Source organism: Cyclopterus lumpus, chromosome 7 (assembly GCF_009769545.1).
Source record: "Cyclopterus lumpus isolate fCycLum1 chromosome 7, fCycLum1.pri, whole genome shotgun sequence".
Taxonomy (NCBI): domain Eukaryota; kingdom Metazoa; phylum Chordata; class Actinopteri; order Perciformes; family Cyclopteridae; genus Cyclopterus; species Cyclopterus lumpus.
Window position 1 is genome coordinate 5,908,692 of NC_046972.1, and position 18,763 is coordinate 5,927,454.

The window sequence follows — 18,763 nt, forward strand, 5'->3', positions numbered from 1 at the left end:
CTGCTATTGCTTAATAACAACAGCGCCCGCAAGGTCGACAGGTTAAAATGACTGTTTATTAGAGTGCAGTGACTGAGCACTGTTGTTCCGGTACGTTCCGATTACACTTATCTTGAAGGGTCACGGGTTGCAGCAGCAGAAACCGGCCTATTGGAAACAAGGCGAGTCCACCTTGAGCGACCTTGAGGAGGAGGAGGAGGAATGGTCCGAGCACAAAGAACACCGACAGGTGCAACTCATTCAAGCTTTAAAAATATATATATATTTAAATTAAATAAAAAGGTAGACTAAACGCACATTATCATGACGAATTCCTATTGTGAGAAACATTGACATTTTTTTAAATATCAGGATATTACGTCATTACCTTTTAAAAGCACTCGGTCAGATTTCACCGACGCATCTGCGATTGTATTTGAGTATTTTGGTGCCGACCCCGGAGGCTAAAAATAGCAAACAATCTGGCAGACAGTGCAGAGGGCTCAGTGCTCCACGGCACCACCTTCTTCGTTATCACATCAGCATCAGTGACGTCGGCTTACTCGCCCCACCATCATCAAGCCGGATTATGGCCATCTTCTAAATTACTTTTTGGAGTCAAATCTATTCTTCAATCTCAGGCAGATGGCCATCTGTAATCGCCTCCCCCTCTTTCCCGTGTCTCCTTGTGACGATCTCCTCCGACAGATGTTGAACTGCATCAGACGTGCCGATTAACGAGGACAACGAAGCGTAAGCCACGCTAAACTCCAAACGTCCATTCAGGAATCCTCCCCACCTCCCGGTCCAATGTGAACTTCAAACTACTTTTACAATCTACGGCTAAATCAGACTACAATTGTGCTTTCAAAGTGACCTTTTCCACTTTAGTGTGTATATGTATATATAATACCAAGAATATTAATCTAAACCACAAAAAATGATAAAAACTACACATGAGTTTGTACTCAAAGGGGGCCCAGCTGGAGACCACGTTCAGATGACAGACAGGACTTCTTGTGCTTATGTTCCTATAACCACAAGAAGTAAACCACAAATGGCCTCAAGCTCTGTTCAAGTACAGAATGTCTGATTTGAGATTACATAAACTCTTTAACAAAAAGAAAACTTTGACAATCAGTCACATCTTCAAAAAAGAAAATAAATCTATATATGAGAACCTGAAATTATTGTGTCAATTTTGAGGAAGATGGCTTGCTTGCCTTGCCTGTGCCTCAGGGTCCTACAGCAGGTTACATAACTGCCCTTGCTATCACTCAGCAGCCACGTTAATAACCACCACAGCTGGAGAGCAAAAACAGTCTGAGGGTTTGAGTTCAAATGAAAGCCAGCGAAGACGGAGAAAGAGGGAAAGCAAACAGAGTGCCTTCTGGCAGCAGGCAGACAGAGAAGAAAGCTCGGCTTTGACCTCTCCTTGGGGCCCGTACGGTTCTGCTCGGTTCAGGCCGGGACGGACTCCATGTTTCATATCCCTCTTGCTGTCTCGCGTTAAATTGGATGCCCAGGACACGGAAAGTAGTAACAGTAGAGGTGTAACAGCAGGTTAGGGGGAGGCTAGATTTACAGACACATCTTGTGACAAGGCACTTGCGCTGGTTAAGAGAGGGAGAGGCTGGAGAGGTAATGGGGGAGAAAGAGGGGGGGGCAGGGGCCCTGAGCGAGAGCACCACGCTGTAGAGGCATCCTCTCCATGGAGGGTGCGGTTGGACTCCAGACGGTCCAGCAGGACGGGCAGCTCACCACCTCCAGCCCAGGACGGGTCCGCTGGTGTCGGGTGTCGGCAGAGCGACGCGCTCCCTCGTGGGCGTTTCTGTCCGCCGATGAAGCGACGCCTCTGCTGGAACTGAAGCAAACACAGACAGACGGGCAAATGGCTGGTGCCACTTTGAATCATGAACACTGGGACCTGACGTAATTCATGGCATGGAGCGAAAGGCATGCCTTTGAATGGGAGGTTTAAAGGAGACATAATCATGCTCATTTAGTAAGTTCATATTTTCACCAAGAAACAAATTGTTTTTCTGATACGCGACCGTCTCTTTAAGCAAACTCCCCAAAAAATAAATAATAATAATAATCATCATGCTGTGGGTGGCGATACTCAGATGGAAGCAGGGATATTTTAAGGAGCCTGAATGCGACATCGAAAAGAGGGCAATGTCGCATTAGTATCTAGGCAACCAGCGAAAATATTGTGGGACTGAATTGTGTAATTTTGCAATTTGTGGGTCGGTAGGCACTCCAGATACCCAAATTAATGTGCAAAACCATCTAAATGTGAGTCCGACTGAGTTATTTTGTCTGGTGGACATACATTTGTTATTTCTGGCCTGTAATTTGTTGTTAATCATTGGCCAATAAACCAACCAGGGTAGGGTAGTAAATTAGCCTTCAAAAACATCTGTGACATTTCTAACATCTTTCAAGGTCATTTATGCACATCTGAACAATGAAAACTACTTTTGGATAACCAAACCTGGCTGCTGTCAAGGAAACTACAGAAGCAATAGGTGGATAGCACAATTTACAAAAGAATAAATCAAAACGGAATAAATTGGCATTTCTTTAAAAGTCTGAGAGTCTTCTACAGACACTAAACACAACTTAATGAGACAGATTTAGAACAATATCAATTCTTGGTCGTTCCCCAGCTTCTCCGCTAATCAGTACAGATATTAGTACACTGTACAAAAAAACCCCGCTGCTCAGATGTAAACAAATGTGTACTTGTCACTATAATACATTTTAACTATACTCCGTCAAAACAACTGCACATTCAATTTGATTTGAAAGTGGCCCAAACTACACTGAAATATCGAGGTGTGCCGATACCCAAAGAAGAATCCACGTTAGCAAAGATTAATCATGACCTCTTTCAGCCAAAATAGAAGCAGAAGTCCAACCCACTCAAAGAATTTAATCTGTAAAATTGAACACTCTCTCAAGACTCCTTTTTCTTCATTTCAAGCTCTCCGCATACAAATATCAACACACACATTCTCCGAGTAAGGTAAAAGGATTTCCAGGTTCATCGACCGGAGCCATGACTCACTGGCTTTGAGTCATGGCTCTGGTTTAGGGTCATCTGCAGTCATCACTACTGGGTTCCCCGTCTGCTTTATTAACCAGTAAGAGAGAGAAATTAATGAGAATTAAGGCTGATTATAATTTGAGCCTAAATGGAATCTTATTTGCTTTAATGGGAGCTCATGTGTTCTTTTAGAAGAACTCAACCGCTCTAATAACCACTATAATTTAAACCATAAAAAATAAAGGAAACATCCCCCGTATATAATGAATTTGACTCACTGGAAGACACTTAACTCTCTGTCTTTATGTTTGCAGAAGCTTTGAGCACATGTTCTTCCACATAAAACATTTACAATGCCATAAATTTTTTTTTAAAAAGATCCAGCATTATTCCATGTTTACTAGCTTGCGGCCTTCTTTTCTTTTTTTTTTACCTTTGAAAAATGCTTGTTTGAATGCCAGTTTTTAAACTAAAGAGGCAGAATGTATTTCAGTACAAACTCTTTGTAAAGTACTTACAGAGAGGCAGTCAGAGAGAAGCGGAGGTCCACAGCGGTTTATCTCCTGGTGTTGCTGCTGAAAGACGTCTGAGGGCTTTTAAAGTTGATGTTCTCGTAAACACTCGACGAGTCATCGTTTGTCATCCTACAACAACACACAGCAAAGACATCCACTATTCAACTCAAACCCATTCCTCTGCTCCATGTCCTGCGATCACATGTTCAATCAGCATGTCAGTGGCCACCTTATTATGGTATGCGTCAGACTTACACCACAGAAGAGGAGCGCGATGATGCCACGTTGGGCTTGGACCTCGAGTTGGTCATCTGGGGATACTTGATATTAGAATATTCCCTCTCCTTCATCTTATTCCTCTGCAAAGGGACAAAACATGAATCAGACTCAGTAACGAGACTATTCAAAAATACATCCAGGTTTTAAAAGACAGTTTGTGAGAGTTCAATGTCTCTCTTGATGCTGTACCTGCTCCTCCTCCACTCTCTTCTGAGCCGTGTCTATGTACTGCTGCACAGCCATGTAGATGAACTTATACTGGGCTTCAGTCTGCACCATGCCCGACCTCTGCTGCCTCACCCTCTGGATGGTCTTAGGCACGTCGATGTCGCAATCTAGACCTTAAACACGCACATGTACGCACGCGGCCAGAAATTAGCTAGCGAAACAGCATTGAGATTTCAAAATATTAAAAAAGTGGGTCAGTTTCATATTTGAGGCTCCCACCTTGGCGGTTAATCACGTCAATTAGGATGTCAATGACGATAATGGTGCCTGTCCTGCCGATGCCTGCACTGTAGGGGAATAAGCGTCAGTGTCAAGTACTTACTTATAAAACAGCATATTTGATTTGATCCACATAGTTGTGAAGAGTGTTACATAAGTATCAAGAACTTTCCCATCCAAGACAATGGAAGAGACACATGAAAGTTATGAAATATACGCGTTCACTTGCTGATAGCAGTAAACTTGAGTTTGTTGTTGCGTCACATATACAAAAATTGTTAGAGCCTCTAGACTCAACTCAAGTGTTGTTTCTCCACCACAATAACAATGTGAATGTGTCAGCAGCCGATCTGTCATCGTGTGTGTATTAAGTAAATACGTGAAACACCAAATGGAAAAATCTATTGCAACATTCATTTCCTATCAACAGAAGACGAGAACAAGGTCAAAGAGAATGAGACCCGTTGATGCTGCTGCAGTTTGTATTGATGTGGCTGAACGCTGCTACTGATCTTGGTATTATTGTCATTATCCAGTGGGTTTTACTCTGTGTTGTATTATTGTATCCATGTATTCCATTTTAATTGTAATTATATTTAAATCAAGTGTGTGTTAATTTTCCACCTCATTTCAAATTAATTAAGGCATTCTATCCCTATTGTATGTTAATAACATGTCTATTGTTCTTTATTGTAAAGCACTTATTGTACGAGAGGTGCTATAAAGAATAACGTGTATTATTACAATCGTCTGCTGTGAAATCTGAAAAGATCTAGAGCATAACTAAATAAGATTGTGCCATTTCAAATAGTTCCTGCTGATTAGTCTACATGGCGTAATATAGGGCAACTGATGAAAGCAGAGCTTTCTCTGACAGTTACTTAAAGTAACACACATTCAATTAACAATGTGCTTGTACTACTTTACTGATAACCATGTCTTTAGAATTAGGTTTTGATGGCGCTAGTTGGGTGTAGACATAATGCCGGTAAGTAGGGAAAAGTGTTAACCTTAATTATAGCACACCCAAGTGGCCAATTAAATCCTCATTTCATACATTCATATAGCGGGCAAAGTTTCCACAATCATTTTTGCCATGTTGTAGAAAATAGGAGTCAACACAGAGAAGGACAAAAGTACTTGCCTGTTAGATTAGATCTAACTTCAGAGAAGGACCAGGATCAACTCTCCTGTTTTCATCTACTTCTGGAAGTCCAATGTTCCAGAGAGCCACGTATGTCTTTACAACTGCTGAAGAGCCGTGTTGGCAGATCCCCTCGCCTTCTACCTCAGCGACAAAGATTAACTTACGACCAAACCTTCTGACCATATGACCTCTACTTCTACCTGAACCGACAATATCTAACTCGGGACCAAACCTTGTGACCAGTTTCTGTAATCCAAACTCCACGCTTATTGTAAAACCGGTTGTACCTGCAGTGGACGACGATGGGTCCGGTGTCTGGAATGGTACTCTGGGTGCGGTTGACCTCCTCCAGGAACCAGAGGACGCCGCCGGGCTCATTGGGCACACCGTGGTCCGGCCAACTCAGGTACTGGTAGTGCCAGATGTACCTCAGAGGCTCCTTCTACAAGAAAGATTTTTTTATTTTAATGATGTTGACTTTGGGTATGTAACATGTACTCTGCCACGTGGTCCTCCTCCTCCTTCCTCTCCATAATGGATCTGCAGTGCTCATTAAAAGGCTTACAGAAAGGAATAGGGTACTAAATCCACAACACTTATTCCAAGCATGGTTTACAAAGTTTAGCCAAAGCTAATAGGATGCTTCAGTAGTTTGATTTAGCCAATTCAAGTGTTTTTTAGTTTTTATTTCTTCCCAAAATCACAATCGCTATGAAATGTCATCTTTGTGTTGCCTTTGACTTGCTGTACTGTAATGGAGGGATACTCTCTGGTGGACACATGCAGACTCTGTTGCTGTAATTGTAGCAGCATTGCAATTACGTCGGTGCTAAGAGCAGCCGGGAATGCTGGAAAATGTTTTTGTGCAAAAAGGGATTTGTGGATTCTGTCCCTAATTTCTTACAGCGGAGGGACCAATATGAAGTAAAGGATTACAAACTCCTCCTAAATAAAACATGTTTCAGTGAAACAAAACAGAAACGTGGAAGGATGACACTGTGCACCCGAGTCTCCTGCTTTTCCAGGAGATTGACAGGAATTCTTGATTGATGGAGAGCGAGTGATGTATTAACAAACACCTAAACACAAAGGTTAAAAAGAAGCATCGCTATGGGTGCGGGGGCATTTTTTGGAAATCCAATATTGCCAGCTTCATCTCAGACATTACATACCAATATCAAATCCTCCCTTTTGAATGAAGTTCAAACTGATCAACCACCATAGCTTCTATAAAGCATTAATTGGAAAGTGACACTGCACACACAACAACCCTCAGTTTGCTCCTTGTTGTACTTTTGTATAAAAGAACAACTCTAAAGTCAAATCTTCTTTTTATCTTATTCCCTGGCATGCAAGAAAACCATGTCTCTCTTCTGCCTTCTTCTACCTGTTCCTCTATTTGCTATTCATGAGATGCGTGCAGTTGATCCTCGAGTAAACACGAGCGCGTGCTGTAGGATCGTGTGTGTGTGTGTGTGTGTGTGTGAGATGGGCGAGATGATCTGACCCCAGGTCAGTGGGTCAGCTCAGATTGAGCACACGGCTTTCCCTACCCGGTCCAGACGGGTCACTTCCAGCTTCCTCAAGATGTAGTCTTGCGCGGGCCGCTCGTCCACGTTCCTCACCAGCACCTTCCCGAACTCCTTGGTGCCGTGGAGGTCGGGCCAGTAACGGACACATTTGTTCTAAATCGGAAGAGAAAAACACACAGGGAGAGAGAGAGAGAGCGAGAGAGAGAGAGAACGATGGAGAGGGCAGAGAGAGGTTGGTGGGTATTAGGATATAAAAAAAAAGAGCTCATCTCAAGCAGCTTTCCAATCAGCTTAACTGTCATAATATCCTTGTACGTCTTCACACACACACACACACACACACACACACACACACACAGACACACACACACACACACACACACACACACACACACACACACACACACACACACACACACACCCCTCTCTATCTCTCACTCTCTTCAAGTACTGTCCTTAAACTGAGAATGGGGGAACAAAATGGTTGACAAGCAGTGCGGATTTGGAACTTGAAACAACTGGGACTTTGTGTCCCCCTCGTTTCCTGACTCAGCACTTGGTTCGTTATTGTGACCAATCTGGTTGTTAAGGCAACTTCGAGATTAACTACACTCGACTAGCGTAATGGATTTTGTGTTGTAGAAGCGGGTGTTCCCTCGAGTTCCATCATTACAAGCAATCAACGGCAATGCAGTAAGGACTGCAACAGAGAGCCCATTAAGGAGTACATGCAACAGAAAGCACACACAAAATAAAGAGAGAAAAAAGTTGGGGAGAGAAAAGAAAAGCTACTTGCTTGGAAACATCATTTACAGAAACATTTCTTTTCGATTAACTTACCTTTCGAGTACAACATAATGTATATGGATCATTATCTCTTACAGGCCCTCGGCTGAACTACGAGCATTGTGTGTCGGTGCCGGTTGCTCACCCGCCCTCGCTCGATCTCCTTCGTGGTCATGACGATGACGTGCGTATTCTCCTGATACACCATCTTCCAGAAATCGACGACCGTATTCTGTAGGCACCCTTGGGTGGCGATGAAAACCTTGCCCTCGTCCACGAGGCTCCCCTCTTCGTGCATACTCTGTACAGCGCAGGCAATGACACGGACACAATTGAGTCACGTTACTTATAAAACAGGTTGTTTATTTTACTGGATGATATATGCATGACTTTGGTACTATTGCCCATTGGCAATTCCTTTTACGTGAACATTGTGCATCAATGCCATCTTTTGGGAATCTACAGTTATTGACCCGGCGTACTGCGGAGAAGACTCACTCTGATGTAGTTGGCATTGATGTAGTCTGAACCAGGAACATCTGGATCCGTCTCCCTGAGTTCCACCCGAGTTGTGTCGACTGAAAACAAAGTCAAACTGTGAACGGCGCACAACAACATGTCTACCGTTTTCTGAGATCATGGATGGTGGGTTTGTTTTTGTTGCAAAACTAATATCAATTGGCTGCGAGCTATCAAAGTAAAGATCTTCACAGTCTGCTGAGGCCTCCATGTTGTCTGATGTATATTTGTGTCATTCTTTCCACAGGAAGTTGGAGAGACAGGAAATGGCAGGTTGCTGCGTGACTCACAGGGGAGGATATTCTTGTATCTGTTTTTACTCTTGTTTTCTGGCTTCTGGCCTTCTTTCCGGGGATACAGCAGTTTGCATTCCTGCTGCTGAAGTACCTGGTAGTTGAAGACGAGAGAAACAAATGAGAAAGTCAGACAGTTTAAAAACATTTTTTAACAGAGTTGAAAACAAAAGAATATGCACTAGATAAACTACTAATTCTGAGGTTTTAGACTCAGACATTCCTGCCAGTAGTTTCACACAATTCCCCTGGTCAACAGGTGGCTGCAATTCCGCCAGATATACAGCAACGCACTGACAAAGGCTGAGAAGAACACAATCGCGTTTTGGTTTGGAGAAACAGTGAATTTGAACATCATTTTGCTTGGTGCGAAGGGCACATTTAATTTGAAAAGTGTAATGAGCATTTAATGCAGTAGGGGTCACCCTGGAGTGAGTATATGAGCAGAAATACTGCACGCATGAGTGTTCAGGTTGGAGACTTTGAGAGGAAAAGAGTTTCCGGACGGAGTCTCAAAAGCTCTTCTGTCATTCCCTCTCTGAGAATTCATTTTGGATGCATTTGTTCTTTAGCCGTAGTAATATGAGCAGTTATTTGCCCTAAAACAAAGCCAGATAGACCAGATAATAGCTCATCTATCTGGCATAATATTGTGTATGTTATGTGTATTGTGTCACCCTCACCCGCTTCAGCACAGAGGACGCAGTAAAGTGATTTTAATTCATTTGAAAAGGATTTGTACCTCAATAAAGTTTGTAACCTAGGGCAGGAAATAAAAAAACAAAACAGATCCTAAACAGTAACTACGATCTTTACATGTACAAAACCTAGCTTTGGGCCAATAAATACAAAATCATATTTTACAGGTTATATGTATAACTGATAGAATAATTACAGGCACTGACACAATGTAATTGATTCACATCAATGACCTGCTGGTTGAAAATGAGAAATACAGACATAAGAGCATGTAACAAGATAAGCTTCAAAACCATGATGCAAAAAGGTGAAGACAGCATGAATACATTTGAGTTTCCTTTGATAGACAAGTATACAAATAACTCGCATCAAATCTGCACAAATAGCTTAGCAGTTGCCTTTGGTATAATATATGAAATGTACATGACAAAGGACCATTATGGAAATACTCCTGCGTTACTGGAAAAGCAAGAAAGACATCAAATTTGGAATTAAAACGCAGCAGAGCATCTAAAGTGAGTGGGATTCCAAAATTATCAACAAAATTAAGACTTTAGCCGACCTTCAGATATGTCTTTAAAAAAAGAAAATCACGATTGAAAGGCATGATTCTGGCGCTGGTCTCACTCACGCTACGTACCTCAAATTCTTCCCAGAATCCCTGTTTGGGTTTTTCGGAGTTGTCTGCTACTTTGTTGAGCTCTCGTACCCGGTTCTCAATGTTGGCTGCGTTTATCCTCGTGGCGTTGAAGGGCTGTCGTCGTCACGTTGGGACACGGAAATTAAAATGAGTCAAGGGAGGAAAACAAAGTTGTTCTGATTATTACAACAAAAAACGAAAGCTCAAGTGTGAAAACACAATTTTGATGTGGTTTCAATTAACCAGCATATTGCAACATCGTGCAGCATGCAGAAGATTCCCCGTACCCGCAATGCTTTTGTCCTCCTCCATACCTGTTTGAGGTGCACTACGATTCCACTCTTCTCCACCATGGGGTTCTTCTTGTAGTGATCCACCAGGTCGGCCAGGGTTTCGAACCTCTCACCGCCGCCCACGTCGTATTTACCGTCCTGCTGGACGAGGGCGGGGGGAGACATCATCAGTTCAGCGACAGAAACATCTGGTCTGAGGAGTTCCTTGAGGTGCGAAAGTTAATGTGGTCTGAGAGGGGAGAGGGGAGCGTTATCTCACCTGGTAGCGGATCATGACGTGGGTGACCTTGGTCTTGCGGTCCACGTTGTCGTGTTTCTCCTCGTTGGTGAGCACTGAGAGAACAAAGTCGCCCGGTTTACTCTGGCTCTCCCGCACCAGGAAGCTACCGGCTTTGCCTTTGTCCGTGAGCAGTTTCTCTGCATCTCGCCCGGACAGGTGCCCGTGGTACCACCTGGCCGGGAGGGAGAGAGCACACTTTGATGCGACAACACGTGAACTGTGAAACAACAGCGACAGGCAATCTGACAGCTTGGATGACTGGACGTGCAAACCAACAACTTGAAGGAAACTTTGCGTAATCACACATCTAGCTGGTTACTGAATCAGTTGGCGTCATGCTCTGGCCAACAGGTGAATTTAATAAGTCCAGTATTCAGTCTCATTTTAGGTCTGCTTTTGGCTTCTAAAAACTCCTGGGGGGAAATATCTGGCCCTTTAAGCTGATCAATGCGTCATCAGCTGGTCTCGAACTGCGTCTGTCTGATGATTTATGCCAAGCAGCTCGTGTTCATTGGGTTTTAAAAGCTTTCATTCACTGAAAATATCCCTTTTTACATAGTCCACATTGTTTTAACAATGTCATTTTGCCACTTAAAGTGATGGAAATTCAGGGTCAAAACCAAAGAACAACAAAAAGAAACATGCAACCATTTCAAAGACACAGTGAACATCAGTGTTGATTATTTTAGACTGGCTGCCTTCACTGTCTGAGAAGCTCAGCCTAAAGCGAGATGCTGTTGAAAAGCAGACAAAATGTTGAGACAAGGAACAAGAGTTACGAAGGAAACTTGACCAACTGAGGGGGAGGATGAGCAATGTGCTTCCTGCCTTGCGGGGCGAATAAAGTCCCATATTGTTGCGTGAGGGTTTAACATAACGTGCATCTATAAGTGCATTGTGAGCGTAGACTCCTACTCGAGAAGGAAAGTGTCTCTTGAGTTGCTGCAGCTTCACTCAGCTGCTGAGGTTACAGTAAGATGGAAAAACCTGCATGTGTGCATTGCTTCTTTTTATTTTTGTCACTGTGTGGTGAGCAAGAGCGTGGAGGAGGCTCCGACAAGAGGACGCATGTAGAATGGGGAGCCCACACAAACCGTAACCATAGATCACAAGTTGTTCTCAGACCGTTCTCAGTGGAAACATAGATACACACATTGCAATGTGCAGATGTGTAGCTGCAGAGGGGTGTGCATCAGGAGGCGACGATACCAAACACAGCTGAAAACTGATGATTTTCCAACGATAATATGAATACGATCGAGTCGCTTTACTGAACTCCTTCCTGTATGCGATGGGTTCCTGGCATTAACACGCCGGCTCCCTTTCGGCTCCCACTTAAGTGAAGGTTGTGTACGCTGTGACGAAGCGTTTAGCTGCGTCCAACCGTTGCATAGTCTCTGAAAAGGACGACGGCGTGAGGCTACTCGGTGAGCGGAGACAAGAACAGCAGCGCCCTCCACTTAAGTCTTGGTCTGAAGATGCATTTGGGTATCTGCCCACTGTTTATGCCCCGTGGACAGAAGTGCATCTGAGTTTCATGTGTGGGCGTGCTGGAGTACAGAATAATGCAAGCTGAATATTTTATGAGAAATGATTACATCAATTTATTTATTTTGACTAGAATTAGAGTCTCAATGTTATGAATGCAGCCTCAAAGCATCAAACTATTCGGTACAGCCTGGAAATTGTCTCCGAAGGCTGCCTTACGCGCAGGCCTGCAGCCTGGCACTGCCGGGAAGGCGATGAGTAATGCACGGAGACACCGGTCTCAAAAACGCCACCGGAGGAGCGGGGCCCGCAAACTTTTTAGCAGGCCTACGTCCTCACTCACAAGGGGATGAGGAGAGGCGTGTGTGCGCCGTCCACACGAGGCATGAAAACAGCATTCATGACTCACCATGACACATTTGTGAGAAAAAAAAAGCTGTGTGGGCTATGTCTCCTAGTGTGTGACAGAGGAGTTTGTGTTTTCTGAAATAGAAACATTTCCACCATATATCGGTGCATTAACAAAATGAAAATAAATGCAGAAATGATTTTCGTTTGAACAGACATGTCACAGATGAGGTTGGAGTCGAAGATCAATTTAGTAGAATTCATTGAATGCAGGAAATTAGGTTTTTGCCGTTCAAAATGTTTGTTGTGACTGCTGAAAAAAGCTCCTGTAATCCCTCTATAAGCTATTTATCCATCTCTTTACAGAAGTATGGATATTTTTCTGGAGCTAGTGGAGACCAAAACAGAACTAAACGGATATTTGACTAACAATGGATAACTCACTGTAAGAAATATCAGCCTTGAAGATTCCACATGTGATCAACCATATTTCTATCAATATTGTGATATTCATTTTAACCATATCAACCTGAGTGATGGCTCAGAAAACACATGAAGGAGATCTGCCTCCTACTTCTCCTATATAAATAATAATTTACCTTCTGAATGTTCAACTGTTAAGATGTTAGAATAAGTTGTTTTCTTTAACACAGATCTCAAAACTGCCTTCAGGCGCGACACTCTGGAAACGCATCCCGAGGACGCTAAACTTTGATCAACTATTAAAGGCCCCGAACAGCTCGGCTGTATGCAAACGTGAGCTGGTTTGCACGTCTCGAGTGTTGGTGTTTTGTCGGCACCTCTCGGAGGTGGGGTCCTTGCAGTTGAGGGGGTACTTGAGCTCGATGACATGGCCGTTCCTCTCGCGCAGCAAGATCCTGTTGTTCGGTGTAATACTGCACCAGCTCGGCCAGCGTGGCGAACTTCTCGCCTCCGTACAGGTCGTAGTAGTCGCCCGAGTTCTGGATCTTAATGTGTGTCACCTCATCGCAGCGCCTGTGGGAAGACATTGAGTTAGTTAGTTAGTTACAGTGCGTGTGAAGAGAGGTGGACTCGCTCACAAAAAGGAGCCCTCGGAATCTTTCTTTTATGCATTTTCCTCTTGTTTGCTTGGACCCTGCAGAAAACACTCAGCACACACACACGCATGTACATACATACATACATACACACACACACACACACACACACACACAAACAGCCGCCCACACACATGTTCTCATGCTCACACAAACAAAATCAAGACCGCACTGTAACCACTTTGTCGCCCACACGTACTCACAGAGCATGAATTCATATACAATACAACATTCCCAGCTTCACAAGCCATCTGCTCCCATTTTAGAACTTTGGACCTCATTTTCTCAAAAGCACGTTGAATAATCTGAAGACGGGGTGACATTACTCCATCAGTCTCCTGTTCAGGGTCACCGGAGCATTTCTTACAAATACTGTATGTATAAATGATGATAATATGGACATTACTGTTCAATATAAAAGAGTAACCCTGCCAACACCATAATGATTTAAACAAATGTGCCACAAGCTACTAGAGGAAGGAAAAGCGTGAGGCGTCAAAGCCGCAGTGATTTAAAAAAAAAAAAAAAACACTGATCCCTTTTTATCACCAAGGATTTTTCCCTTCGACAACACAGATCTCACAGAGGGGATCATCCCTTCTTCTTAATACTCTGTAGTTTTCCATATCTAATGTACTTGGAGGACGGCTGTATCTTGATTGCGGAACAATACAAGAAAATTGCATGCAGCCAGAAAACATTTGGTAGGCTTCCACTTTGCATATTCAAAGTCCTCTGACTGGATTGAATAGGTGCACACACATCTCACACACGCAGACACACACTATAACATCTAGTTGGCTGGAAGCAAGTGAAGAACTAAATGTACTTTTTTCCCCCATTTTCCATCCCCAGTGACTTGGTCCGACATGTTTCTTCAGCAGAGGTAAGTAAAACATCCTGTAACATATTTAAGTGTGATGACACACAAACGACGGAGGGCTAGTCAGTACTATGTCATCCACAATAGCCATTACTTTGTCGATACCATAGTCTCTCTCTCTCTGCAAACTGATTATCAGCTAATGGTGATATCAAATGGCACACATTATATTTCCCTCCACCATTTTACTCGTTGTTCTCGTGGAATTTCCCTTTGATTTTTCCTTCTTTTCCTTCCTTCCACTCAACATAGTGTAAATCCTTTCCTTCCTTTGCTCTGTCCTATATATCCAGCCCTCTCTCTTTCTCTCTCTCCTTCCCACCACCCCTATCTCCCAGTATGTCCTGGTAATTGATTTATGGCTCAGTTAGTGGCTGTTGGCAGGGTGCCACAGGTCTCTGGCCCCGTTGAAGGGCCCCTTTTGGGGCCAAAGCCCTCCTTTTTCTTTTCTCTCTCTCTCACTCTCTCCGAGTTTAACGCCTTTAACTCTGGAACGAGCCAAACACGTCCTATTCGAATTTCATTCCCGTCCCCGCTCTGCCTCTTTCAGGCTGATAACTTATATGGATTTATTATGATACGGCAGTTTTCTTTGTAGAGAGAAGTCAGCCTCATGTTTTTTGTTATCCATGCTTCAGAGAAGAAGAGTAAGAGGTGTGACTATGATTAGATTGGCATCCTTCCATCAGGACACAATCTATTGCTCATTTAGATGTGCCAGAGTCTATTTGTATCCTACCAACCCACAAAACAAAATGCACTAAAATAACTAATTCAACACAGTGAAACATTGACTTCACAATAGCATTCCATGGCAAATAAAAAAAATTGTGGTTCCTAAATCCTACCATGGTGCATGAATTAATTAATTCATTCATTCATTCTGAAAATATCTTTATAGTTTAAATTCAAGTGTGGTTGTGCTGAGACACTGAGTCAGTAGCCTCATATTCCAATTCAGCCTCCTCGTTTAGCAAATTGTCATCATCACGCATTTAAATGAGAACGAGGCAGGTTTTCCCTCCGTTTAGACGCCATTTAATCCCATTCATTGCACAAAATTCAAGCTTAAAAAATAGGCTGTGATGCGAGTCATGTAGGAGATTAACTGCCTGAAGAAATTATGACATTTCTTGCGCAGCAGAAAGTCTTATGGACAGACGCACAGGATCCAAACATTTGGACAAAGGATCCGGCCCGCTATCTTGTTGTCACACATCAACAAGCGCTGCGGCCCGAGACCGTTCACGCTTGAGGACGGAGCATCAAACTGTCCCAATATAATGCACATCGGCGAGCAGTACGAACTTCCTATTCCTGACTGAAGTTGTGTACTTTCCAAATCGGTGTGCACGTTTGACGATGATGATGATGATGATGATGATAAGTGTTCACTGACAGCAGCACGCTGGATCGATCTCAGATATGTTGCTTTTTGTTACACGTGATACCATCAAGTCAGGATGTGTAAACATGGTTTTAAATCGAAATATATTTTTCTTTTCTTTTTCCATTATATTTTCTTGAGGCTAACTTAATTGATAAGAATGTAGGACAGGAATATATAAGCATTATCCATCTGCCTTTTTAGTCATACTGTATACTAGATTGATTATAGGCTTCATATATTGCATTGTGTGTGATGGCTGAATAACACACTACTACTAATAATACTACTAAGTGCAAAAAATGCTAAATAAAATGTATTTGAGCCTATTAGTGTAAGTCGTGAATTGTAAGTAAGTGTAAGTAAGACCTAGAAGACCAACTTGCAAAACGAGAAAAAACCCAAAGTATGCATTCAGTATGTCCTCAGAATATGCATATAGTCCAACAACAGTCTAACAATCTTTACTAAGCATTTATTTTGGTGATACGATGGCATCCTGCTTTACTGGAAAGACAAATCCAGTAGATGCATACAAGACAATTTTTTCCTCGAGTGTCCTATGAACTGGTTACGTACGTGGCGTCACAAAGTCCTGCCCAGCGCGTCTGTATGTGAACGGAGCTGCAGCTTAGCGGACCACATCTGTGTGCAGGATTAAGTGTTCAAAAACTTATAGCAGAACCATTGAAGCCTGTACAGTATTTGGATCAGTCGGACTAAACTACCTATATGCAGTGATAAGATGAGACACACAGACAACTGGGTGGACCCGGAATAACCTCATTATTGCTCGCTTTGCCCTGAAACCATTTTTCACTCAATACAGCCTGAAACCACTGAGAAATCCCTTTTACCGTACTCGGCGCACTTATCAAAATTGAGGGTGATAAAGTTTTTCGCCTGCATTTACAATTCCCCTTTCGAGTCTCTACAGACTACTACGCTGGTTTATTTTTTTTCACCTAAATCCTAAAGGAGGCTCGTTGGAGTCTGGTATTAAATGCAAGATGTTATATCAGATAAATATGCTCGCCGTCTCAAGAGCTTGCCCTGAGGCGGTGTGAAAGCAGAAAAAAAGAAAAACCAGGCATAAAACCAACGCATCATTCCTCAGCTTCTGAAGATTAGGCAATTGGAGCCAAGACGTGTAACCAAATTCAGACAACCAGGGAGTCTTTCAGTCGTCCCCAATCACCAGCGTCACCGAAAACGACTCGCTCAGCGGACGACCGATATCATGGGGTTAAACTACCAAACAATAGCTTCTCATTGTGCCGCTGGGAAGGTTCAGTCGAAAACAACAACCCCCCGGATTAACTCTGCTGCTTAACTGCTATTGGCAGCTAAACGGCTGTTGTTGACTACATGAAGAAAAAATTTGACATTTGAAAATGTCCTTCTTTGACAGTCCAGCCCCCAAGCGGTGTCATCAATAAGTTGGATGTGGGGGATCAGACATGAAGAGTTTTCTGTATCCTAATGCTATCTTTACATATCACTAATACAAAAGATATTTGTTGTAGCTTGCTCGCTAAAAATCGTCTCATGTTAATTGTACAAAAAAGGGTTATAGGCGTGGCTGTTCTACGGCAGGCTCACGCAGCGGGCTAAACTGGGCCCGTGTCACGGTGTGGGAAGTAAGACGTTTCCCCATCCGACATATGAATCAAGAAGCTGTTGAAACATGCTAATGAAGACTTGTGGGAAAAGAAAAGAAATGCAGTTTAAAAACACAGTTCACGGATTAGCAATAATGATGGTGAAATGTTTTGGGGGGTTTTCAACTCGACTTCCTATAAATAGCCTCGCTGCAGTGGAAACACATCTGAGTAAACTCGAGCTGGTATTATATAATACAGAGGCTACGAGAAAATCCATTTGCCCCTGCAAAATTCTCTCTTAAGATTGCCCTTAAAATGTCTCTTCTGGGTCTTTAGAGTGAATTAAGAGCATGCAAGATGAGAACTTGACCAGACTGATCTCCTTATGGAGTTGGACTTGGATATAAGTTATGGCCAAACTTTTTTTTTTCTCCTTTTTTTTCTGCTTCAAACTTTCTCTTTCTCCCTTTTTTTCTTGGGAGTTTTATGAAACTCTGAATTGATTACATTTTCAAACCCCTCAAGAAAAAAAAAGCTCTCATTAGCATCTCCGGCTTCAGTCCGCGGCGGCTCGGTCCGACCCCTCCTTCTTCTTCCCTTCACCTCGTGGAGCAGAGAAGAAGAGAGGTGGCGGAGATAAGAAGAGGGGTGGGGTGGTTAGAGGGAGGCAGATAAGTCAGGGAGAGTGTGTGTGTGTGTGTGTGTGTGTTACAATCTGAACATTCTCAGTGACTATCACGCTCATAATGGCCTTGGTAAGATGAAACCTGGCTAATGACTGGCTAATTAGCCTCTCCTCTGCTCTCCTCTGCTCTGATAAGACACTGTATGTCTCTCTCTGTGTGTGTGTGTGTGTGTGTGTGTGTGTGTGTGTGTACTAAAGATTGAGTTAGAAAGCAGGATGTGCAAGCTAAGAATAGCTTCGGTAGATACAGAATAATTGAGTAATTATCTTCAGTATGTTCCGATATTTCCTACATTTCACAGACCGTGTTTGCCGCAGTACATCTCGCAGTGAAAAGCCTCCAAACCCAAAAAGCCCCTGAACAATCTGATTAGAAAAGATCAAAAGATGAGGCTATAGAACTGTATGACACATTTATATAATTTGTGCAATATCGTGTTTTGCGCTGACGGCGGTGTGCTGGAGCTGCGTATAAGATGTCGGTTTGCGAGTAGGCAAGTTTTGAGGTTACAGGGTTTCTAATGTCATGGAAAACCTTTTTGTGCTGAAATATTTGTACACGCCCAATCATAAGGCGAGGATAAACTAGGTATACAGATTAATTTGTTAGTTAACGATAAGATTTTCCGACAAGATAACTACGATCGCTAGAATAAGTTCCCTTTAAATGAAATTCATCTTTGTAACCTCACATCCAGTTCTAGATTTTACTAGTTAAAAAAAAGTTACAAAGAGCTGACACCTGAAAAATTGTTCACGTGGGCCTTTTTTGTTGAACAGCAGCCAGCAAAAAAATATTGAAATCACAACAGGATATTGGTGAATGTT

At 42.9% G+C, this 18,763-nt stretch overlaps 1 protein-coding gene across 1 annotated transcript in view; it reads right to left on the reverse strand.

The window, feature by feature from the left end:
- Positions 1–353: 353 nt before the first annotated feature.
- LOC117732975 (tyrosine-protein phosphatase non-receptor type 11-like) overlaps positions 354–18,763 on the reverse strand; it is a 29,994-nt gene continuing 11,584 nt past the window's right edge. The window contains 15 exon segments of the mRNA XM_034536206.1: positions 354–1,843; positions 3,550–3,675; positions 3,802–3,905; positions 4,015–4,166; positions 4,273–4,340; positions 5,707–5,861; positions 6,973–7,104; positions 7,883–8,038; positions 8,236–8,315; positions 8,547–8,643; positions 9,889–10,002; positions 10,203–10,319; positions 10,441–10,633; positions 13,098–13,171; positions 13,173–13,293. Of these exon segments, the coding sequence (XP_034392097.1) occupies positions 3,588–3,675; positions 3,802–3,905; positions 4,015–4,166; positions 4,273–4,340; positions 5,707–5,861; positions 6,973–7,104; positions 7,883–8,038; positions 8,236–8,315; positions 8,547–8,643; positions 9,889–10,002; positions 10,203–10,319; positions 10,441–10,633; positions 13,098–13,171; positions 13,173–13,293 (1,651 nt within the window). The 3' untranslated portion in view covers positions 354–1,843; positions 3,550–3,587.